At 47.6% G+C, this 26,064-nt stretch overlaps 1 protein-coding gene across 11 annotated transcripts in view; it reads right to left on the bottom strand.

Moving 5' to 3' along the window:
* TANC2 (tetratricopeptide repeat, ankyrin repeat and coiled-coil containing 2) overlaps nt 1–26,064 on the bottom strand; it is a 261,577-nt gene that overhangs the window by 36,902 nt on the left and 198,611 nt on the right. For all 11 annotated transcript variants that reach the window (XM_075443400.1, XM_075443403.1, XM_075443404.1 and 8 more), the window contains 4 exons: nt 21,914–22,145; nt 18,653–18,819; nt 16,077–16,684; nt 520–628 (listed from right to left, as the gene is read on the bottom strand). In XM_075443400.1, coding sequence (XP_075299515.1) covers nt 520–628; nt 16,077–16,684; nt 18,653–18,819; nt 21,914–22,145 — 1,116 coding nt within the window. The remainder of the gene's footprint in view (nt 1–519; nt 629–16,076; nt 16,685–18,652; nt 18,820–21,913; nt 22,146–26,064) is intronic.

Below are 26,064 nucleotides of genomic sequence, written 5' to 3'. Positions count from 1 at the left end.
TTCTGATACATGGGCCAACAGGCACAAGAATGCTACTTAGTTTCTGGGTCACACTGATGCTCACAGCCAAGTCTGCCTTGCAGTTGCCCAGGTCTTAAATGTCTGCATGAAATGTAAAATGGACCGACCACCAGATTTTAACGACCACGAAATTTTCCCTTTACAACCTAAATTTCGTGTTGGATTCTTCAAAACCACTCCTTTTAACAGATTTATTTTTTCTAGATGTTGTTACAGAAACCGATCTTACACGGGAAGAAACCTCTTACGGCAGAAGAGTCACTTTAGGTAAGGAGGCTATCTGCTGAATTTACAGCCTGAAGGACGGTTTAACTTTGAGGATTTCTGATCTACCGTTGCCAATTTTCTCAAGCTCACTTCTCCACGTTTCAGCAGCCTGAAGCAATCACACCTCTTACAGCAACCCTACACCAAGCAGGGACCGAGCGCTGCCAGCGCTGGCAGGTTACACGCGGCGGGGATGAGGTTGGCGTAAGTCTTCACTTCAATTTTTGTTACCTTAAAAATATGTGCTTTGAGAATGTGATGTCCCAGTTCAATGGTTTGCTGTCGGTTTAGTTTTCCTTCTTGACGGGAAAACCAGAAGGCAAGTAACGTGTGGCCACTCCTAAAATAAGAAGAAAGAGTATGTTACTATGTTAGTATTTGCTTGTCACACCAACACATCAGCTTTGGACAACAATTTTTGCTCCTGCTAAGCCTTCAACCTCGTCCAGCTTTGGCAAACTGGGCCGGACTAATTCTCACTTGTAAACCACCAGCTAATCGCATCTTTTATTTCTGATGATCACTGATAGCTCAAACAACCCCAAACATTGGAGGACAGCAAAACTAAAACAATGTATTTTTTATGAGCAGACATAAACTTGAAAACACCAGAGGTACTTCATGAAAGCTGAAGTGCTACGTTCACATTTTGCAGAGAACCGTACTTTGCAAGCATGCCACCAAGGCTGAAGTCACTAGAAATGACACTTCAAATATCCACACTTTGAAAAAACCCGTCCATTAAATGAAAACGACCTTCTCCACCCTGTGACACGTCCTGCAGGGTGAAGCAACTTCATTTCCACGTAAAACTCTTTCTAACGTCATCCTCCAGCTTTTCCAGCCATAAAGATGCTTCTGGTGAACGACCCACCAGGTTCACAGCCAAAGCGAATTCACTGAGCTACACACAGAGCCCGGCTTCAGGCAAGGGTAATAACAGAGACGCTCGCTCCCTTCGCTAACAGAGATTCGTATGGACATTTTTCAACACAGACTTCCAGCTTGTGACACCAGAAGCTCAGCACGGCCGAGCCTTCTCAAAGATGTGAGAAGCTGACTCTCTGCACTCACAAAAACCACACGCAGTGCAAAAATGTGAAGTATTGCAAAGCATTCCTGGATGCGATCGGCAAATACCTGCCCCTGCGGGCACGCGGGGATGCAACGGGAGGAGATGGAGGAGCCCACCGAGGCTCCACGCTTGGACCTCAGTGCTCTGGGGACTTGTGGCTTTCCTGATTTCGCCAAGAAATTCGTATTCTTCTTTAAGCCCCTGGGGAGCTCCCAAGGGAGTCCTTTTTAACCCACTTCATTTCTGGAACTAAATAAAAATGCGACTACATATAAAAGCAATCAAACGGTTTCCAGCCAAAGAAAACAAAATATGATCTCAACCGTGGCTTTAAAAGGGCTTTTAAGGACAGGGAACATTATTAGCTCATCACTATTTGGTAAAGCAGAAAAGTGCTTTGCGTGGCCAAACGTCAAGTAAATATTAGAGAAGCTTTCACAGCAGTGGGGATTTACTAGCGCTGTCTCCATCCAGGGAGAATGATCACCCCCACCTCAAAATAAACTCCGAATAAAAGTGAAAGACTTGCAACGCCATGCCCAGGTGTTTGGCAAGGTCTCCCCCAGGCCCTGCCGTTCAATCCCCTTCTGGACCAGTAACACACAGATTCGTTCGAGCGGAGCCCGACGATGCTCTGCCCGACCTGGTGGGACAGCAGGACGTGGACACGTGCCCACTGGAGGAGCCGGAGGGAAAACCGAACGCTGTGTTCTTGCAAGGCAGGACCTGATCCGCAGGTCTTGCTAGGTGAAAGAGCTCTGCATCCCATGTACACGTAATCAACCCTTTCACTGGTGAGTAATTCTATTGTGCCTCTCTGCAAAACGTAATTAAATTTATAGAGGCACCACCAACTCAAATGACGCACTGTTGTCTGCAATGGTGTTACTGATGGATGATGGTACCCTCCACTCTTATGGTGACTTGAGAATAAAAAGAAACTGAAGAAAAATTCTTTTTTTGCGTGCTTTGCTTGCCAAGCTCCTCTCCACGCCCTGGCCTGGCATGTGGTGAGGTGCCCGTGTCAGGATCGTGTAGCTCCCGTCGCTGGAGAAGGAGAAGCTTCTCCAGATGGTGACTCTGCCCATCACGATGTAGCTTAGACGCCCCAGGTGAGTGCTTAAAATCAGACGGGATGCCTTGTGCACAGGGCAGTGCCACTGATCTCCATGCGCCCGTGCTGTGAGGATTCTCCATACAGCACCAACAGCGGGGACGAAACGTAAAAAGCTTGGAAAACAGGGGACCTTGGAAGTGGTCGTAGCACCTTAAGGTATCTGCAGCTTGTTGCCTTTCCTTCCTTTCGCTCTTCCCCTCTTTGTTTCCCACCTCTGGAATGGGAGGAGAACATCACAGAATCACAGAATGTTCAGGGTTGGAAGGGACCTCTGTGGATCACCCAGCCCAACCCCCTGCCAAAGCAGGGTCACCCAGAGCAGGCTGCACAGGACCATGTCCAGGCGGGTCTTGAATATCTCCAGAGAAGGAGACAGTATCAGGCCACAGCTTTTTCAAGGAGACAGACAAACGCATTTGCTGATCACGCTGATTAACCTCCAGGAATGCTGGTGGAACGGAGAGACACTCCAGAAGGCAACAAGTGACTCTGCAACACAGCCCGAGCGCTGCTCTGCGCAGCTGCAAGTCCAGCAGCGCAGCAATTGCTAGATTTTACCCATCCCCGCTCAGACAGATGACGAAACCCCACCATCACTCTAATACACTCAGAGCATCTCCACAGCTCCTCGGCGTCACAACGCCGTGCTCGCGGGCTGGAGAACAGCCAGAGCATTCACCTCCACCAACAGGTCGGCGGCACAAGTCCATTCGGAGCCAGCAGCCCATCTCCCGTCCGGGCAGAGTCACCGGGCTGGCGACGAGGAACCGTGGCTTTCTGCTCCAGACTCGAGAGCGTCTGCATGGAGGAACCCCGCAGCCGCCCCTCTCTACCTCTGCTTTTCACGTCACAGAGGAGGAAATAATACCAGCTGCTTGCTTGCTGATGGCAACCTCTTCGAAAATGTCTGGGAAGGCTCTGAACGGAGCTGTAACTGTGTTAATCCTAAATGTGAACTGAAGATCCAGAAACTTCTACTGTGCCTTCTCTTTGCAGCAAGCGATGAAGCGCAGCTCCCGACTGCCACACGTGCCCAGGTTCCACCGCCAGCTCCTAAACTGCTTTTCAGCTGCGGCTGGTCGGGTATTTACCCGAATTTAATTGCACACATGACTTTGGCTGTTACGAATAAGGCACGTACGGACTATTCCAGAAGAAGCACAGTATTCATGAGTAATGCATTACCTCTGCAATGCTTCCCAGACCTGGGCTTTGGGCTTGTTGATGAATACTTGCAGTCACTTGTTCTGTCAACGTTAATTGCATGCTAACCCAGACTCCAACAGCACAGGCTTTTTTTCTTTTTTTTTTTTTTTTTTAGTACAGCAGAGGATGGCAGTAATGATTCCTACATCAAGGAGCTCAGCGAAATGATTTGCTTTGAATTCCCCCGCTGCAGAGTTGACCATCAGAGATTTTTCTATTTTTTAATGTAAGATTTCTTTCTGTGAAAAATTCACAGCGCTGCCAGCTCAGCTCTGGCAGCCTCTGTCTGCTCTCGCAGGCTGCCGGTGCCGGCTCCCGTAACGGCCAAGGGTGCCGGCACGGCCGGGCGCCTACATGTAGATATGAAGACATCACGATGAGTCTTCCCCCGCCCCGCACGCCGCGGTGCGCGCACGCAGCAGCTGTCGGCCAGGCTGCTGGAAGTGCCGGCTGTGTGTGGGCACAGCGCTGGACTCAGCAGGGTGGTCCCCACCCACCCGCTCCCTGCTTCACCCGAAGCCGAGGAGCTCGTAGCCTGGGTGTGGAGCATGGCGACGCAGGGAGCTGGTCTCTCCAGCACGTCCCTCATCGTGCCACAGCTGAAGGGGACAAGGTGTCACTACTAAAACACCAGCGTGACCAAAGAGCTGGGATGGAGCAGGGGGAAATACAAAAGAAAACACTGAAAGCTCCCAGGTCTGTGCTTCTTCTATACTCTTCTAGCCCTCAGGCACAGTATAAGAGATATAAAAGGGTGTAAAATTACTCCAGTGTTGAGGCACTGCGCTACCAGACTGAAAGGCAAAAAAGCAAGAATCAGTCCTGTTTACTTCTGAACCTACCCAAAATTCCAAACTCCCTGCTTTACACCCACATCTCCCTTCTTCCAGCTAATCCCATCAAACTGATCCAAAATCCAGAGAGCTGACACTGTGCCCAGTGAATGTGGTCTTCCAAGAGACGGGTATTCGTCTTTTTTTCAGCTCTGCGGAGTGCAGTTTGATAACTTCAGCACAGAGAACAACGTCTGCTCCGACAAAGCCCGGAGCCTCCTCCGCTGTCGGAAGCCTGTCCGTCCAGACTGCAGCAAGGCCGAGCTCAGCTCCGGGAGCTCCTCTTGAAGGATCATTTAATCACCAAAATCGATTTATTGATTTTTGTAACACAGTTTCCCCTCTGATGTTATAATTGCGAATTAACTTGGAAGGAATTAACATTATACAAGAAAATTCAAACAAAATAGAGAACGCTCTTCAGCACGCAATACTCTTGCTGCAGAATTAAATGCTGGTTTAATTTCTGAGCTAACTGGGACAACCAAATTCACAGCCAAGAAAAATCTTTCCATCCCTCAAGCCAGATCTTTCCGCAGAGCTGCTCTCCAGCAGGTCCGCCCCAGCCTGTACTGATGCTTTGGGTTGTTCCTCCTTAGGTGCAGGACCCTGCACTTGCCCTTGTTGAACTTCATCAAGTGCCTCTCTGCCCAACTTTCCAGCCTGTCCAGGTCACGCTGAATGGCAGCACAGCCTGCCGGTGTATCCACCACTCCTCCCAGTTTGGTGTCATCAGCAAACTTGCTGAGGGTGCACTCTAACTCTTCATCCAGGTCATTGATGAAGAAGTTGAACAAGACTGGGCCGAGTACTCACCCGTGGGGGACACCACTAGTTACCAGCCTCCAACTAGACCCAGCACCGCTGACAACAACCCTCTGAGCTCTGCCATTCAGCCAGTTCTCAATCCACCTCACTGACCACTCATCCAGCCCACACTTCCTGAGCTTCCCTAGGAGGATGTTATGGGAGACAGTGTCAAAAGCCTTGCTGAAGTCAAGGTAGACAACATCCACTGCTCTCTCCTCATCCACCCAGCTGGTCATGCCATCACAGAAGGTTATCAGCAGTAGTCAACATGGATTCACCAAGGGGAAAATCATGCTTGACCAATCTGATAGCGTTCTTTTCCTCCACTTGCTTACAGACGACATCCAGAGTGAGTTGCTCCATCACCTCTCCAGGGACAGAGGTGAGGCTGACCAGCCTGTAGCTCCTTGGGTCTTCCTTCTTGCCCTTTTTGGAGACTGGAGTGACACTGGCTTTCCTCCAGTGCTCAGGCACTTCTCCTGTTCTCCAGGACCTTTCAAAGATGATGAAGAGTGGCTCAGCAATGACATCCGCCAGCTCCCTCAGCACTTGTGGGTGCGTTCCATCGGGGCCCATGGATTTGTGGGTGTCTATTTACTTAAATGATCTCTAACCTGATCCTCCTCAACCCAGGGAAGGTTTTCCTTTCTCCAGGCTTTCTCTCTTACCTCCAGGGACTGTGATGCCTGAGGACAAGCCTTAGCAGTGAAGACTGAAGCAAAGGTGGCATCCATAACTCCACCTTCTCTGTAATCTCCGTCACCAGTGCACCCACCTCATTCAGCAACAGCCCCACATTTTCCCCAGTCTTCCATTTGCTACTGATGTACTTGAAGAAGACCTTCTTGTTGCCTTTGACATCCTTTGCCAGACTTAATTCCAGGTGGGCCTTAGCCTTCCTTGTTGCATCCCTGCATGCTCCAACAACGTTCCTGTATTCCTCCCAAGTGGCCAGTCCCTCTTTCCACATTCCATAGACCTTTCTCTTAAATTCCAGATTCGCTAGAACCTCCTTGTTCATCCAAGCAGGTGATTCCCAATGAGCAGGACAAGAAACCTATGCCAGCAGGGTTACTGCTTGCTTTCTTCACCCAACGGTTGTCTTCTTTGCACTGACCCACTCATATCATAATCACGACTGTTCATTACACAGAGGAACACCTAATGGCCTCAACCGTAACTAGAAATCCATCATTCTCAGTATTAAACACAAGACTTCCAGGCTAAAAGTAGCTATGCAGAATTATCTAAGCTTACTTTTTTTATCATACAGGTGATGAGGCTCAATCCGTACGTCAATAGATGCATGACTTAGACTTGCAAACCAAGTCCAGTCCAGATAAGACTCAACCCATGTGTCAACAGATCCATGAGCTACAGACTTGCGTATGAAGTCCAGCACCCCGGTTTCGCTGAAGCAGGCCTCTCAGAAAGACATCCAATCATAATTTAGTATTTCAACCATGAGGTTACTGCCATCAAGCAGAAGTGCTAGGCTGACGATTTCTGGTTTACAGGACACAAAGCATTGCACAAAAAATCCACATCCAGTCACCATCCTAACTCGGTGCTTCGTTACCACTCCCTGCGGTCTCATGTAGTCTCAGCAGTAAAAGCAGCAAAACCATGATTTGTGTAAAGGAGAGGTAAAGAACTGCACAAACCACTCTGTGAGTGTTTGAAAAGCAGAAATGGAATCACTCAACAGCATCTGGCCTATCCTTCAGAGCAATTTTAATTTAAGTAACAGCATCTTGGTGATGGAGGACTCACAAGTTTCTGACATCTCATAAAATCAATAGGCTCACTGGATGTTTCTTCACTGCCAGGGTGTGACTGAACACCAGTAAAACCAATACCATCTTCAGAGCTACAATCCCGCTCACATCTAGAGGGATGTGCTCAAGAAACGCAAGCTCCAAACGCAGCCAGCGCTGCCATGCCCCACGTCCTCGGCCCCGGGCAGGCAGGGGAGGCTGATCGAGCGCGTGTGAGACGCAACCGTGCCATTCAGGTAGAAAGTTTATTCAAGCAACTTTGACAGATGTAATAGCAATGACCGCACTCCGGCAGCTCAGCTGAAGCTGAGACTACGCTGCAGACCTGCTTTCAATCCCAGTCTCCTTTTAATTTCTCAAGGCCATCTACTAAAAATTCCACAGGTACTAACCGTGCTGCACCCATATTTTATCACGGATGGGGAGTGCATGCCTCAGGTTATGTCACATATTTGGCTATCACAGAGTAAGAGTTTGCCTGTAGTTTATCCGGGATAACAGAGCTGCGCCCGTGTCAGGAGCAGACCCTGGAGAACCTCTACCCTACATGAAACAACGGCAGCTGGGCGTCAGGAACTGCCTAGAGCAGCAGCAAAGAGGAAACCAGACAACTCTGATGGCATCCTTCAGATTTAAGGTAAGAAAAGATATTTACAATGATTTAAACCTACAGAACAAAAAAGGAAGGATAAAGGAGAGAAAAAAGCATTTCCAAATGCTTACAGGCCTGGCTTAATAAGATTTTAAAAAGCAGATCCAGAGAGTAAAGATGCAACTCCCTTGTCTCCATTCGGTTCGTAAGGCTTTTCAGAAAATCTGCCGGTTGCCAGGAACAGATTACTTTATATTCCGAGAAAAGAAGCGTCGTCCAAGAGCAGCGTGAAAAGACTGCTGGCATATTTAATAAATATGCTGGATGGGTAAAACGAATAACAACATCTTTCAGTAAGCTCTCCAGTGACTACACAGTTAAGATGCAGAGAAGATCTCAACAGACCAACGGTGATACATTTTCTCTTCTCGTTCAGCCTGACGTAATTTAAAATATAGGGCTTACGGAATGGGGAATGTGACTGGGCAGTGTTTTACTGCTGCTCTGACCAGGAGTAAACGGCTCCTGAAGCAAGATGGAACAAAGTCAGGGTTACTCTCTCCTGAACTGCTGAAAGACAGCTTCACTCCATAAGCGTCTTCAGATTTGAGGAACAAAATAACAGGAAGAAATGAAGCAACACTTCCTTCTTTGGTCAGCACTGATATTGCCTCCGATTAACTCCACTTCTCATCAGTGGCTCAAAGGCACAGAATGGATTATTCTGCGAGCGTTTTCTGCCATTTAGATGTGAAAATGGTACAGCACACCGAAGTTTACAGCCCAGAAGAAAAGAAGAAGAAAAGATTTTATGAGGACAGTAACTCCAGACACTAAATATATCTAAAACCCCCCCTGCATCCCAACGCTTGGGTTGCATGTCTAATGAGCCAGTGAGAACAAGCTGCTCTACTGATGTCCTTTATGGTGGCAGTGATCACATCTGCTCTCCATCTCATCTGTCAGGATTTATAATCTGTCTCCCACTTCTCCTTTTCTCTTCCAACTGACGCTGCAGCTGCGCCCAAACGTCAGAGGAAAAACCTGCAGCTAAGCCACTTCACCGCTTCGCTGGACACAGAGCCACCACATGACTGAGGCCAAGTTTCCTTCTCTTCTGCGAGCACCCTGTCCTGAACCCCGTATGACACAAGCACTGGCTTCTGATGTGCAGGGAAGTCCCTGTTATGGCTGCCCAACTTGCTGCCAATGGCTTTAATAACTTCGTTTTTAGCTCTGTATTTCTGCGTGAGATTAGAGTTAACATCTAGAGATGTTGGCGACCTGGATACTTGCATTAAATAAGCTTCCTACATTCATTTTCTTCAGCTATCACCCATTCTTTCTACATTTTGAAATGTACTAGGTTACAAGCCATTCAATTGGAAAATTTTATTCTGGAAGTCATATGGGAAGCCTAAAAGTTGTATTCTCAGAGTCAGCACTCCACCAGGTCTCTACTGCTTGGTGAACAGATTGTGTCTGTCCCTCCAATTAACCGGAGGACATTATGATGGATTCATCTTTGTGATTCAAAAATATGGCATTCCCTACAGTCTGCTGGAGGAGGAAATTAAACTGTGAGAAACTTTGTACTCTTGTGCCCCAAATCTCAGGTAAGCCACCGCTTCTACCGTGCCCCACACTTCTGCCAAAGTTAGCGCTGCAGAAATGATCTTCAAACACCAGATCCCACAGCGACTTGGTAATTAATTACACTAACTGAGCAGAGGCCTTGCACAAGTGCAGATGACCGGACAGCAGGCTGGGCGAGGAAAAAAGCTGCCCTCGTGTTTCGGTGACTCGTGGCACCCAGCCGGCAGCTGGAGATGGCAACCAGCAAACCGCAAGACTCCCCACCCGGCTCTGCCGAGGCACCACGCGCCGGCACGTACCTGCGCCCGTGGCACTCGCAACAGCCCAGCGTGGGCTACGATACGCACGGAGCCGAAAGACCGGCGCTCTGGAGCCACGAAAAACACGTTAAGAGAGGTAATTCCGACGGTAAAGCAGTGCAGAATAATAACAGAAGCAGCAGCGCTCAGGTCCCGGCCCCACCTCGAGAGCTGGGGCTGCCGCGGACTGTCCACCGCTTGTGAAAATCTCATTTCATCTCCGGCCTCACAAGGTGCTGGCGGGCACTGCATTATTTTTTCATTTTCTGCAGAAATACAGGAAGGATTCAAACGAATCCTAAACACAAAATTGGTTTGCCTCACCTTGAATTCAAATACACCTTTGCTTTGCTGGGCAAAATCCATGCCACGTGAATGCAGAGAAAACACTTCAGACATAGCCTGAGTTTCGGTGAACACTTGATCATTTCAGCTAACAATAAAGCAGTGTATTTTAAGAGCTTTTCAGAATCTTCTGATATAGAAGAGGAAGAAAGTCATCTCATCCATTGCCCACAATGACAAAGTGAGCTACGTACGGAGGAGCCAAGTGTGGATAATTTTTAAGAAGCTGACACGTAATGTAAGGACCTACCCCCCATTTAAAGCTGTATGTTGTACCCCTAAATTATTATAAATTTAATTTTCACTGACCTCTTTTCCTTTGAACTTTCTAAATTAATTATCTTTTGACTGGGGATTGTTATTCGTCAATCAGATTAAGCATTCCATCAAAATGCAAAGAAAAACACCTTATTTTTTTCTAATGTATACACTCTCTCATTTTGCTGGGTAATATATAACAACATTAATTTTGTGTAGGAAAAGTCTCCACTTGCAGCATGTCTCTGGAGAGAAAAAGGAAAATGCGAAGTACCTACGCTGCACTGTATTAAAAGACAGCTCTGCCAGAAACCATGGCAACTCGGCGTGCTGGATTAGAGATGCGTACTTCTGTTTGGATCGCTGCTGCATGCTAATCCGCGCGGGGTGCCTTCATCTGGGGGTTCAGGGACAGGGACAGATGGGGTCCGTGCACGTGGAAGAGGAGGGAAGAGACGAGGAGATGCCCGCAACCTCAATGACGGAGCCACCAGTACTCCTCCCTGGTTTTTTTTTTTTGGTGATATCCCAGATTATTAGAACATAGAATCACAGAATCATTAAGGTTGGAAAAGACCTCGAACATCATCAAGTCCAACCGTCACCCCAACACCACCATGCCTGTTGAACTGTGTCCTGAAGTGCCATATCTACATGTTGTTTTGAAGACCTCCAGGGATGGTGACTCCACCACTGCCCTGGGCAGCCTGGTCCAATGCCTGACCCCTCTTTCAGTGAAGTTTTTCCCTAATATCCCATCTAAACCTCCCAGACAGGTTTAGAGATCTCGCCTAATAAACTCAATGAGCAAGAGCTGCTTGATCAAGGCACCGAAGAGAAGATCTATTGCAGAGTATCGATCCCTCATGCAGGATTTCCATGCTTGGGCTTCAGAGTCCAATTAGCTCATTGCTGAACGAGGCACCAACACCCTGATTCTGAGTGATGACAAACGCCTGCCGTGTCTCTCTCCACACCTAGGCACTCAGCTTTTCCAGAAACCCGGCTCAGGACTTCAGACTAACACCTGTATCTGCAGTACCCTTGAGAACAGCTCTGCATCTCCGTGCAGTGAAAACAGCAGGATATTCCTCCTAAGTTCTCTACCAGGAGACTCTCCTCCATCATCACACTGCTGACTCCTGTCCTCGCTGCTCTAGCTCTTCTAGGAAAAATATGAGCTGCTGTCCCCATCATATGGTAAATCACAGAGTAAGTGCACCAAACATCTGTGTAACAGCAAGGCGCCAGAAGCAGAATAGAACCTTCGTCGTGTAAAGGAACAGTTTAATTTCTGCAGACACAAAGCACTCTTTATCATGCTTACTCCGGCCTTAACAAAGCCCAGCTCAGCCAAGCCTCTGCTCTGCCCAGCAAACACCTTGGGCTGCGCTGCCAGAGCCCAGCGACAGGAGCAAGCCCACGCCGAAGGCACCACCTCTGCAGCTCCCCATCTTCCCCACGTTCAGGCCCGGCGCAGTCTCCTCCCCGGAGCGGCACGTCCACACCTGGGAGAGCCACCCTGGGCTCTCCGGGCAGCGGAGGGGGTCGGGTGTGGGATTCAGCTCATCCCACTCAACGGCTCCAACAGGCCAGGCGAACTGCTCCGAGTATCAAAGGAGATCAGAGTGACTGCCTGAGGAACGGATGCGTGCATTCCAAGCACCTCAAATTAGGTGGCATGAATCCAAGCCACTTGAGGCGAAGACCTAAATGCTTCGTTTTGCTAAGGTCCCACGGATGCTGGGAAGTTCCCCGAGCCGTGCAAGGAGCCTGTTTCCACCCTGCTCCAGACTGAGCGGCGACGACAGGGGACCCAACACCAGCAAGCACAGTGCCGGCGTGTCCTGTGCCACCCTCGGAAGCAAATGCCCACATTGAGAAAGTCATAGAATCCCAGCATGGCAGGAGTTGGAAGGGACCTCTGAGGATCACCCAGTCCAATCCCCTGCCAAAGCAGGGTCACCCAGAGCAGGCTGCACAGGACCTTGTCCAGGCGGGGCTGGAATATCTCCAGAGAAGGAGACTCCACAGCCTCCCTGGGCAGCCTGGGCCAGGGCTCCGTCACCCTCAGAGGGAAGAAGTTCTTCCTCGGGTTCAGCTGGAGCTTCCTCTGCTTCAGTTTGTGCCCGTTGCCCCTTGTCCTGTCGCTGGGCACCACTGAACAGAGTCCCGCCCCGTCCTCCTGACACCCACCCTGCAGATATTTATAAGCATTTCTAAGGTCCCCTCTCAGCCTTAGTCCTATGCAGACAACAGCATACAGAGTATAATTTTCCTCCCTTAGCCCTCCTGTACAAGAGAAGAAAACCTGTGAATCTACCTCAAAAGCCTGTGTATTGGCTAGAAGAGCAGCCCGGGCAGAATTCATCTCATCCAGCTTTATTTGTCAGTACCGGAGACATCTCCTGGTGAGCCCGTCACCCCGAGCTCCCTTCACAAAATCAACAGGAGGAGACGCTTCCCAAGCACTCTTCATCTGACCTATTTTAGCCTTTTAGCTCATGATGAAATGAATCATTCTTATTTCTCCCCTCTGACTACAAAGCAAGTCTAGACAAGTAACTCAGATGTTGACACGTAAATCTGGGCATTGTAACTTCACTTCTGGGGTCCACCTCTGACTACAGCGCTCTTATTGCCTTGCCAGGGCAAATCACTTCGCTTCTGTCTCTCCTGCAGTCCCTTCAGCAGCAGCACAGGGATAAAACATTTTATTAGCATCGTGAAAGCACGGAAAATAATTGCATGGAAGTTTCTGATTAAGTCTAGGCAGAAAACAGCACAGCATTACAGCAGAATTTAGGTTAAGGAACACAAGTTTAAGAGTGAATGTACAATAATAATTTCCTCTGTGCACCAGTCACAAAGGATTGGGTCTTTCCCTAAAATTTTGTATGTTATTTGTCAACTAAGACGCTTGGTTAACAGTGCTACACCGATGGGCTGGGGAAGTCATTACTGCGATGCTGGTTAAATGCTCTGACAAGAGCTCTTTTGGCGCCCTGTTACTGAACAACGGGGGACGCTGGGGGGGTTCCCTTCGCTGCCAGTCAGCCTCTGCTTTGGACAGCAAACGCCCGGGGAGTGCTCACAGAAGGGGGTAGCGTCTCTCCCAGCAGGCTAACACAGAAATCTGGAGGATGGAGATCTGCTGTTTATCATAAAAATGTAGAAAAACGTGAGTGATTTCTGGACGTTGTGTTCTTCCTCTCCTCTGTTTTCCCTACTTCTGAGAACAGGGGCACTCACTCTCATCAATGAAACGAGGAAGATGACCCCAGCTGCAGTGCTGCGGACACGAGGCCCATTATCCCAATTCCCTTCCTGACGTCCTCACACCTGGATATTCTGTCAGCGTAACTCAATTAAGAGCAGCTCCACAAACCCACATTTCATTTCAAAGCCCTTCGGGGAAAAAAATCAGCCTCAGCAACCTGTCACTTTACGTCTCGACGTGGCAAGGTCAACAAGCTTCATGTTAACGGCACATTTCTGCAGCATTGGACGATGAACTTCAGGAGTGGTCCATACTCTTGCCACGTCTTCTCAGCTCCCAAGTGAGCAGAAAGAAATCACACTTGCTGTGAAGAAACCAGGTGCAGGCAAATTTTCCTAAGCTACTCCTATGAGCTCCGGCAGTGGCAAGCTAAGCTTCTTTTAGAAGAAATAAAATGAAAAAATCATTACTGATCTTAATTGTCGCTAAGGGTTTACCAAGCTCTGAGCTCAGCATCTTGATATTAGCTCTTCCCCGAGAGCTGGACAGGAGGATTTTGAGGAGCTGAATCGCAGGGGGTCCCTCTCTATTAATCACTGGAATGTATCCTGTTTCATTATCTGCCGTCAGAGCATAACGCAATTAGTGCACGCTATACATTAGAGGTATTTACTAGTCCTCCGGTACGTACGGACTCACAGTGAAGGCAGTGGGAGCCCGTTACACACGTTGTAACTTCTTTTTTGCCAGTGGCAAGGAGTCGAGTGGGGTTCGCTCTGCCGGGACCCCCCCCCCTGCACAGCCCACGGGCGTTCCCCGTAGGCTTTAAGGCCACCATTTATTTTATGAAACGACACACATGGGGCAAAAAGCGACGCCTGAAAATCTCCCGAACGCTCCTGAGGGCAGCGTGACGCGTCTGTGACATTCCCAAATGGTGGCACCAGACCTCAGCGCTGAGCAGAGATCGGCCACGTCGCCGGTGACCTGCGGAGCCAACACGGCTGGTTCCTGCCTCCCTGCTGCATCCGCGCCTGGCTGCGCGCCTGGTTTTGGTGCGAAACCGCCCAAAATGCAGCACGTTTGAGTTTCACTCTGCATTTGGTTCTCTGCGCAGGCCCTTCCCTTCGCTGTCAGAATGAAGAGGAGCATTTCTGGACCCGGACAACCACCGCGCCCACATCACCCAGCTGTACGCATCGGCACCACGCGCAGCACCCGACACGCCCGGGTGTCTCACCCACCAGCTAAGCACCCAGCACCTTTCTTTTCGTGGTAAGGAAGGAAAGCAGTGATTTTTCCGAGCTGCTCTCGTTACGGTTCGTCACGGCAAGCGCTGTGTGATTAGCGATAATTGCCAGGCATGCTGGCTGCCGTCCCCTCGCCTGGCTGACGACAAGCTCTCTTACAGACAGGCCGGCCAAAACCACAGGGGCCAGACAAAACCAGTAGTGCCGGGTGGGAGCGACTGGGAGGGAGAAAGCTCTCAGCTCCACAGGCGTAAGCGCCACAGAGGCATTGCAAACGGGGTGGAAAAGCATTACACAGTGACAAGCACTTAACGACTCTGAGGAAGGGTATTAAATAACTAACATTGATTGATACAAAGACACCTGCTGCTGTGAGATGCTTTACAAAGGGTTTGCTCGACAGGATTCTTGCGCAGAACCTACCAAAACAGAGAAGATGCCCGTTGGGAGGAGCTATGTAGTATTTTTCTACTGCAGCCTGTTTACCACAAAATTTAAAGTGGTAAATTGCTCCGATGCTGCTAACAGCTCCAGCTGCTTTCATCAGCCAGGTGGCTGCGCAGCTCCAGCAGACACCATCAGAGTCTCTCCAGACTGACCACGGGGTCTGGGAGATGCACTGACACGGCCTTGAATCCCAGTGTTGCCCTGATTTTTATAATCATATTTTAAGAAATGGGCAGACAAAACAGAGCAAAGCTTATGGGGATACACTACTAAAATTACAGTCAGAGCGTCTGTTTCCACTCTTCAGCAGAAACACAGATAATGTTAATAGTGATCACTGGGCTTAGAGAATATAAATCTAACCATGATTAAATTCTGTTCCCTGTGAGCTAAGCCAGGAACTCAGCTGCTATCAGGATGGAGATTACAGATGCATTTACAGTCCAAAATCACTACAGCCTGATTCTGCTCCTTATTTCATTTTCAAAAAGACATTTAGTAGGACTACGAGGAACCCAACTTCAAAAAGCAGCCAACTGCAAAAGATGTGTCCAGACTACTCATCTTTCATCTCCTTATCCTCTGCTTCACGTGGTTTCGGTACCTTTGGAGAAAGGGAGGATGATTCCCCTTCTCCAGACTGAGCTGGTAGGAGTAATGTGCTGAAACGCAGACAGCCCCGGTGACGCCCGTACGGGAGCTACTCAACTCAGGGCCTTCTGAGGAACAGCTCACCTCATTCTGAAGACGACTATTTGGTTTGCTGGGTCAGTTGTGTGCCCCGGGGCTGCTTATTTCTTCCCACGAACAACATAAAGATCTAAGGTGACTAGTACAGACATAGAGATCTACAGCGTAGACAGACTGCACAACCATGAGCAACCTTGTAAAATGAAATTATTTAGACAACAGTGTGAGATGAACACATTTGTGAGCTCTGATTTCTCAGAGCGTTTGCTTACCTAGGATCACAAAGAAACTTGGTCTTTTCACCTTCTTCTCTCCAAATAAGCCATTCTCGGAAAGAGGGATGAACAAACATTCGCGTCATATCTCTACGTTTGATAAGAAACATAGAAAGGTTCTCCATCCTCTGCTGAAAGTCATCCCACTCCAAAGTGCCCTCAATGTTACCTGCATTAATGGCCTGAAAAATATGTTCATCTGTTAGTGGATGCAGAGATGCCACTGCCACATTCAAGAGAGGCATAACCCGATCAAAGGAAGACTGCGTTGGGAACTTCATATTGCACTGCAACAGGTAAACTTCTGACAGAGACACTGGGACTACTTTGTAGCTGGAGCTTTTTAGTACTAGGTATCCTTTCTCTATGAGATCAAAAGTGAGTTTTAGGTACAGGTAGGAGCCTTGGCTCAAGGTCTTGAGGTGAGAACTGAGTTTGCCAAAGGTAGTGTTGTCCATTTTGCCGTTAAGTGAGATGTTGTTCTGGATCTCCGAGCTGCTGTGTATCCGATGAAGGATATATGCCTGCAGGTCCTGGTCTATGGCTTCATTCTCTTCCAGTCTATCCAAAAATATTCTGTGGAAGGGCAACAGCTTAATTATTTCCTACAAAGAAAGGAAAAAGAAAAAGGATACTCATGTTGGCAGTGTTTATTATTCAATAAGTAAACTTAATTCATAATACAATAGCACCTTTGGGACTCCTTTAAGACCTCTTCCATCAGGGCAAGCACACAAGATGGCAGTTTGTGCCCTCAGGACCTCACAATCTCATCTATAATCAAGCAGACTGCGTGTGAAACATGACTGAAATAAAAATGAAGGACACGGTTCCTAATACCGCATCCATGGAAAGGGCTGGAAAATTCACCCAGAGCAGCGCCCTTGTTATTCCTACCCCATCCCAACCACGTATCGACACGCCATCCCTTCTGCTGTCGCGTTAGAGGGAATGAGCTGTGGACAATCAGACGACAGCTCTGAGGCCAGAAGAAATGTTGCTGAAGCCGAGCCAAATACCTCCCCGTGAGCATGCTCCCATATCCCACAGCTGCTATCAACAGGGAAATGCATGGAAACATCAGGACAGCTAACAGCAAATGCTTTCCAGTGCAAAACAAATACTGCTTGTTTACAAATAGTCTATCTGCTGCAGGAGAGCGTGGCCAGGGACTGTCTCATCTGCTGAGCTCACTTGATGATGCTCATGCAACATCAACCAAAGATCATCACAGGCCTTTCCAAAGGAATTCTTGGTCATGGGTTCTCAGTCACTGTGAAGTGGGGAGAACTGACGGAATGGAGCTGGACAAGGCAGCTGCAGGAGCGGCTCTCCAATATAATAAAGAGGGTGAGCGCAGTGCAAAATAAAGCTTGCGGTGAAGGCTGTAGGGCTGCAAAAGCCCTAATTAAGTGAGGAATTCAAGTCATAAGGATGCAGTTTACCTACAATTACAAAAAGATTTCTTCCAAATGATGTTTAATCTACTCCATTACTGAGCAGAGAAAGAACTGCAGCACAAACCAGCAGATCGCCCGTGCTCTCCCGGCGCCCTGGGGAGCAGCTGCTGTTCCCAGCTACAGAGGCAGCCTTGGTGGGGCCGGAACCAGCACTCAGCTCCCTGCCAGCAGGACCACAGTAAATCAACCTGCGGATCTCAATAACTATTGGCAAATCTTAATAAAACTGCTTAATGGAGCTCGGTAAAAATGAACTGAAAAAACAGCTACTAATGAAAAACTGTAAAATGCAGAGCTGCAGGCACGCCTTTCTGAGCTGCTCCCGAACACGCGGCTCGTCCCTCGGACGCTTGCCTCCTCTGGGCCCCTGGCTCCGACGCTCAGCGTGATGCTGCGAATCAACCCGCTCTGCTGTGACACAGCTGACAGAGCAGCTCTGCCCTAACCGGGTCGTCGTGTTTGCTTCCCAGCTTGCTCCGTTCAGCCGAGCAGTTGAGCCAACAAACTAAGGTCAGCTTAATCCTTATGCCAAGAGAGTGGTGAGGAGCAGCTTAGGACAGGCTGAAGGTAAAAACCCGCCCAGCTGCCAACTAAAATAAAAACACTTAAGAATAACCCGAACGACATTTGGCTTAGTGTTTCAGCAGTTGCTCAAGATATTCTTCACTGAGCTGAATAATGTCTTGGCCCGACAGACTGAAACAACCCCCCCCCATGCTCTGGGTCACACAGAAGGCATATGAAGATACGAATTTCTTTGCCATTCTACACGGAGGAGAGGATGCTCTTGAGCAGCGCGGGCTGACAGACATCAGGCCCTACCCTCCTAATACGCTCGGCGAGTAAGGAGCCCGTTGGCATGCGAGCTCACTCAAATGATCCGCACTATTCGCTGATGAACATTTATTGGCATGAATAAGCAATGCTGGATTAGATCCATTCAAAGCTGTAGAGTGAGTTTGGGGACATGAATGTAAATCCAAGTACAAAAAAGTCAAAAGGATCTCCCGAAAGAAAGGGTCTTAAACAAATCCAGATATCTGCTAAAATCATCTTTATCAAAGCCCATCCTGACAACGACCCAGCTCATCACACTTCTTGGCCTCAGCGTACCTGGAGACTTGTCCTGACTGTCACTACCAGCTTCAGCCAGGAAGGGAATTTTCCAATCATTTTGCTCAGGAATGACACTATGGTATCTCCGTAATCCGGCTTGTGAAATTCAGCTTCATTTAAACCATCAATTAATATAATGAAATCTTCATCAGGGATCTTCCTCTCTGAGAGAAAGAGAAAAAGAAAAAGCATTTATTTAAAAGGCCAGGCAGGCGACTATCATGTACTGCGAGGTCACTACAGTGTTGTAAAGCAGCGTCAGATACTGCGAAAGGAGAAAAACGACACAGCAGCAGCATCTTTCTTATGACACTTTAACTGCATACACACAGAGGTAGGCCCACACATACGCTATTTCAATTCTTATAGATATTTCAGTTATGACATACACAACTGTGATACCCCACGGATAACACAGCTAGTCCTCTTTTTAAAAACGACCTCTTCCACAAAGTCCAATATTATTCGATATGAATCACTATCTTTCTGCTAAGTTTTAATAAACACTTTATTAGGGGTTCTCTATAGTTTTGGCATTAAACTCTCACCCTGATGTCAGCCTGTCTTCATTTCTGCAACTACTAAATGAAGCTTCACCAAGAAATTCACCTCCTCAGCACATCTAGATCCTTCTGATCCACACTTTGGGCACTGCCTGCTTGACCAGCTGAGGTCTGGGCAGTGTTTTGAGACAGAAGCAAACTTGCTTTCACAGGCAAAACAATTCTTTGAGGAGCATAAAGCATCAGCCAGCCCGCACGGGGCTGAGCACTCAACACTTTGGAGCTCACAACCTCTGTTCAGCAGAGATTGTTCAGAACAGCTCTGACCTTCCAGTACTGTAAAGGAGCTTGGTCTCAAGTCTGTAGCCAAAACTCTTCTATAAACGAGTCAGGAGGAATAAAAAAGATCCTACAAAAAGTGAATCGTGGACCTTTTAAACAGGGTATTTTGGCTGGTGGTGAATGCAGTCACCAAACTGATGCAGACAACGAAGTCAGTGTTCCTACGCCAGGTGCCGAGAGCTGAGTATAGCTTTATAACTAATGATACGGATTCTTTTAGGCTTGCATCTTAAGCTCCAGTGGTATCTTCTCAAAGGTAATCTTGCGTAATAAAACCAGCTGGGAAACAAGAGTCTACTGTTGGCATAAGCTATTACCATGTATCACAGATTCCGATCTGTAGGAAGTTTGCTCTCCTTTGTAAAGTACTACGGATAATCCTGCTATCAAAAAGCTCAGTATTCCCAACAGCAGGATAGCTTTTCCCTTTGATGAAATTTGCTGCAAAAACCCAGCACAAAACATGCACCGATGACATCAGCAGTCTCTGCGGTGTTCCGGGGAGAAGAGAAATGCATCAACACCTTGCGTCCGGTACTGCCCAGCATTGAAATCCCAGCCTCTCCTTGCCTTACGTTATCAAGTTGCATTTATTTCCTGATATACTGTTAATATCCATATGAAACCCACATATTTTGCACTAAAATTACGACAGATCCTTTTTAGTTAACTTCTCAGTAAGATTCTTGAGTACACTAGAAAATACACTTTATGACTCTATGAAATCTTGGAGTGACTACAGTGCCTCAGTTTTATACCCACATCTCATGTTTCTCATAAAGCCTGAGGGACAGAGGCAAAAGAAGGAGTAGGGGAAGAATCATAACTTTGTTCTCCTACATATTACTTACATTCCTTGAGATTAAAAAAAAATGTATTTGAGAAACATGAATCTAACTTTCTCAGTCACATTCACCATTAACGGCTGTGCAATAATTTTGTCCCAGTAGCACTAAAGCTTCAACAGCACCTTGTAAAAGACCTGCTGATATATTTACGGAGTCTTAAATGTTATATATTTTAAAACCAATTTCCAGACACTGTTCATTTTGTTGCAAAACACGCGGTGCAAATTAGCTTGCCAGCACTCTCCATCAGCAAGGTTGAAAGATGGGAGTCCCGATCATTGGCTCCATTGGAGCTGGGTTGAGCACAGAGCCCAAGAGGGGGACAAAAAAGCGCTTATATATAGAATTTTTCCACCCCCTGGAACTTAGGACCAGATGGGGGTCAACCTGCTTGGCAAGAAAAATAAGCATCCTCCGAAATGCTCTGAATTCAACAGCTGGAACACCTCCCAAGGAGTTACTGTAATAACCACCAATTATCTTCCTTCGGAGCAGCAGTTCCTAAATGTATCTTTTTTCTTTTTTTTTTTCCTTTGCCAAGAGTTTTGGTAAGAAAGAGTCGCCACGCTACTCCTACAGTGACATTTCAGCGTGCCAGGAAAACCGACTGCTGTCGAGCTGTGCTGGTGCTACGCGCGCTCTGTGCCTGGCGGAACCACGCGCGCTGGACCCAGGTGCTACTGCTCAGGGTCTGGATGCGCTGTTTTGGAGAACTGATTTGATCGACAGGGCTTTGAATTCAGTGGAAGCTGCATTTATTCCACGTTGGCTCCTATGCTGTCATGTCTCAGGCGGTAACAGAAAAATTATCTGAAATGGTTTTGCACCCCTCTTGCAGCACCCACCGCAACAAACACCCTTCTGTAGGACAACCGAGTCCTGAACTCTGCAACGCTCCGACGGTTTTCATGGCAACAAGCAAAGATCTTATATTTAGAGACTGTCACGACAAATTAGTTGTATCTTGCAGAGGAAAGAAAGAAAAGGAGACAAAACCAGTGCTGCATTAGAAAAAGCTCTGAAGTCCGCAACCAGGATAAGGCTTGTTACCAGTTGCCCTGGAAGCTTTACAGAGGCTGTCTACAGACCTCTACGGTATCAGCTTTTTTGGGCAAAGCTTCAGATTCTCTAAAGCCCACTAAATAATGGCAGAGAAAGGGAAAAACGTTCACCCCTAAACACATAAATCGGAACACGCTGCCGTAAGCAGAGCTGTGCGTGAAAACTGTTGCTTGTTTTCATCTTTAGGACAGCGAGGCCAGGTCTGGGATGTGGAAGACGGCAAGAGAAGCGAAAGCCAAGCGCACGCTGTCATTAGCCCCTCATCCACGGCCCACACCCGGAGGAGAGCAGTGGTTAACCCCTTGCTTCCAAACAAACACGACGGCATATTCTCAGCCTCTCCAAATCTCACCTCTTCCCTGCAGCTCCAGAGATGTGATACAGAAGGATCAATCTATCGCTTCGTTTAAACACCCAGGTGCAACTAAGCAGTGTTTTGGAAATAATAAGAAAAAAAGGCGCGCGGGAGCTCAGGGAAAGCGTCGGGAGCATCAGCACCGTACCTTTGTGGAGGTTCTCCAGGGGCTCGAGGACTCCCCGGCGGAAGGAGGCCATGGGGTCCTGCACGCAGGAGCGCAGGCTGAGCATGCTCTGCAGGTGGGGCTCTCGCAGGAGCTGCTCCCGGTAGGCACCGAACTGCGGCGAGCGGCAGAGCAAGGCGGCCACGTTGTGCACGAACTCTGGCACCAGGCAGGTGTAGGCGTTGTCAGCCTGGCAGTAGTGGTAAGCGACAACCTAGCAAAGAGGAAAAGAACACAAAAAATGCATCTTCATCAGTCGCGAGTCGGGCAAGTCATTAAAAGCAGCAGTTTTGGTTTGGTGAGTTTGATGCGTTCCGGCAGGTGAAGGCTTTCAGAGTACCAAGCGCTAACTACCCGTGACAAGAATCCAGACGAATCAGTTGGTAAAAACAGGCACTGATCCTGAAAAATGACTGGACCTGCCACTTGAGGAATAAATGAAATTAAGCTGTAGCTGCTCCCAGAGACAGACATTGACAGTGACTGACATATCCGAAGCACCGTGCTGAGCAGGGAGCGATACGACGGTGCTCTGAGCTCCGTGTAAGGACTTGGCGTCAGTAATAACTTGTGACTGTTTTCTCAAACTTCATTTTTATTTGCTGTTTTCAAATGTCAGGCTCTGCAGAAGCAGGTAGAGTGCACAGGCTGAGCACCTTACAGCAGAGCGCACCTGCAAACAACAGATTCCCACCAACGGTGGGGGATGTCAGGCTTACTATACGTTACTCACCCACTGTGATCCCGCTCTTCATTCAGAAAATCAATTCAAATTAAAGAAAAAAAAAAAGAAACCATCCTCTTTTCCCAGGTCACCTGATTTTCCCAGCTCTCTGCCAGAACCCACTAAATTCTGCCCACTTCTTAAAATAAGCAGAAAACCAGTGACATCTTCTCAGTCCAATCTGCCAACCTTCCTGTTTTCTTTTGCAATATAATAAAAAAGGGCCACCAAAAGCTCTCTCTGCTTGTAGAGCCTGGGGCGGCTGCTCCAGCCCCGTTCCCGGCACCGGCTCCTCCTGCTCCCTCGCCAGCCCCAGTCTCCCCGCAGCACCGCCCGGTGCCAGCCTCTGCCAGGTCCAAAGGCTTTTCTCCACCACCCAGTCACTGGGTTTTCTTTGCAGATGTCACGGATAGCATTCAAAAATACCCCGGCAAGGCAGGTGGGATCAGTTTTGACCAAAACCACCACTGCCCTGGAGCACTGTAGCACGGTATATAAATATTGCCAAATAAAGCACATTTCTGAACCTGGACAGGAGAATGTAAGTGAGGACGCTGCGCACATGAGATTGCTGTGGCCTTCTGGAGGCCGCGTGAGCTCGGGTGGAAGGTGGCCCACGGCTGTTTGGCTGCGATTCAGGCTTTCTGGCTTTCCACCCGCAAGAAGCAGCCCTCGGCTGGCAGCAGGCTCCAAGGCGGAGGGGGTGGCAGACCCAGCCTCCGAGCTCTGCCACCGCGAAGGACGGTACTGAGGAATGAAAGCGTCTGGCTGTGGGGTCCTCACACATTGCTGGCTTTTCATTTGAAATAGAAATATATGAAATTACCAACGGGGTATAATGCAATCATTTCCCTTCTCAGTCACAACGAGGTGTGATGCACACAGTGACGATAAAGCTCGGCTGTTCTTGCAAGCATCAAGCCCTAATACATGTGCTTAGGCTTTAATGGATACCTTCAAATTCCTAACAGAATTCTTCCTATCAGCCAGTTAAAATATAATGTATTCCCTTAAAGAACAGCACTGGGTAAACTAATAATAAAGGTAGTGATTTCTTTCCAACAATCCCATTTATTTGGGGATTATAACTTGTGGATTCCACAGTATAAAGTTCTTACGCAGCCGTCCCTTGATATCAGGTTCCCAGTAACAGAAACCAAATTGCTGTACGCAGAGCTCTTATTTCCTACACAATAGGCGTGTAGACAAAAATAAAGTTTCCTTTTAACGAGAAGGTGATTAACTTCTTCCAGGAATCCAGGAATCTACAGGGCCAGGTGGAAGAGGGGACACACCTTATGCAGTACCCATGCAGGGAATGGTCATTGGTAGATACTGGGACACACATACACTTACAAATCCATTAATTTAAGCCCCTTCACATAAACTCTTGGTCCTTGTCATGGGTTTCCTGGTATACTGGCTTCAACAGTAGGATAAATGCAATGCTTAATAGGTGCTTCTGAGGCTAAACCAAAAAGCGACAAAGATCTGGGAAAGGCAACCAAAGGAAAAGCATTATGATGTTCTCAGAAATGCAAATGCGCCAAAATTTCATCTTGATGTTATTTATTTTCCATGACATTTTCTCTATCTTCAAACCGAAGAGAGGCTGCCAAAAGCCAGTGCTGCAAGCTGAGCCTGGTGCTAGAAATCAGGCTCCTCACTCACACAGCCAGAGCTGGGTGGGAAACAGTTTTCTCATCCTGTGAAACTTCTCACGGCTTCAAAGCATTTCCCTGTTCCACCCTTGGGAATGAGACCAGGGTGAACGTGAAAAGTGAATGGAAGAGACTTCAGGACAACCCGCAGGTTGGTGCTGACGGGGCTCACCTCCAAACAGCTTCAAACCCCGTTCTTCTACCCCGCATCAGGTGAACACCTTTAATACCTGGTCACTAATACTCTGAGGAAGGTCTCTTTCCAATTATTTCACTTTATATGCTTTATTAATTGTTCAAGGATCCAGCAAGGGGGATGGATCCCATCTCCACTGCTTAGGATTCTCTTCTAAAATACAGGGAACCATGTTCAGACCCTGTTCTGCATCTGCAATGACCACTCCGTATGCTAGCTGTAATTCTGGTGTGTTATTTGTCTCCCCTCCTTTTGCTCGACTGCACAAGCCAAGAAATACATCCACGAAAAGAAAAGAACAACTTCTATAGCCTGGCAGTGAACTGAACATTGAAAAAGGTGTGCTCTCAGTAAAAGCTCCCTTTTCCATACATTGAACTACTTTTAAAAAACCGCTTGACAAAGTTCCAACCGTCTCTCATCATAAACAAAATCCTTGAATTAAACATTTCATTTTATCTAGAAACTGCGTTGCAATAGATGAAACCACCGGGGAACCGCACGCTCTTCCAAAGGCATGGCTGGGTGTTGGGAGCAGTTCACATTTATTTCTGTCTGATACAATTTGAGGCATGATTCTTCTAATCGTAGCTTCAATATAAACTTTCTCCTCACATACCACTGAACACTATAAACACCAAATTAGACTTCCAAAACTTTTAAACCTTTATTTCTGCTATCAGGTGTGTTAAATGATGTCTACAAAGTTGGAAGCTGAAAAACTCCTTGCTCGAAACTTTGATTAAATTTAAATTTAAATCACTGCCTTGCAAACATTAAGTACACAACGGCTGTAAGCAACCCTAACGCAAGAGAAGCGGATTACAACGAAGGACGGGAAAAGTGACACCTAGATCAAGAGAACTGTTCAAAATATCTGTTTATGTCATTTTTGTAAGGGCTGAGAAAGCACTTTTGACAAGTTGAGTGACTCCACGCTGAGAAACCAAGGCATTATATTGTTCATATTAAATACCAAATGCCAAAAGTTACAAACTTGTACAATTTCCTTTCTTGCTTGAAAGGGAGCTTCAAAATAATTCACACTTGCACAACGCATGTATTGCTTCCAACGATTACCTCCTCTCCTAAAATGATTTGGAGAGTCTAGCTGGCTACACACCAAAGCAGCACATTTATCATGAGTTTTTTGGTAGCCAATTTTTTTAAACATTAATTATGTGTTACAACGCTTGAGAAACAGCAGATGGGGTGAAGGCAGAGCACTGCCTCTAACAGACCATGGCCAATGTTCAACCTGACCCCATTCTCTCCTGAAGTGGGGTCAAGGAGCATCAAAACTCTCATTTACTCAGAAATGACGCAAACTTCATCTTCTTAACTGCCAAAGCAGAATTATGAAAGACTTCATTCATACTCTCTTTAGGTGTTAAACCCAGTAGGTTTTCAGGAGCCTCCTCTCTCAACCCTTCCAACACCAGCCATCCTACTCTCTCCTTTCTGCCACAGCCATTTCCCAACATCTTCACCACGTAACCTTCACCTTCCTACTGCTCTTGTGGCTGCCCTTCCATTCCGCTTCACTCCTTCA

The sequence above is a fragment of the Opisthocomus hoazin genome, chromosome 26, assembly GCF_030867145.1.
Source record: "Opisthocomus hoazin isolate bOpiHoa1 chromosome 26, bOpiHoa1.hap1, whole genome shotgun sequence".
Classification (NCBI taxonomy): Eukaryota; Metazoa; Chordata; class Aves; order Opisthocomiformes; family Opisthocomidae; genus Opisthocomus; species Opisthocomus hoazin.
Note: the sequence above shows the minus strand (reverse complement) of the source record. Positions and strands in the feature narration are given on the sequence as shown.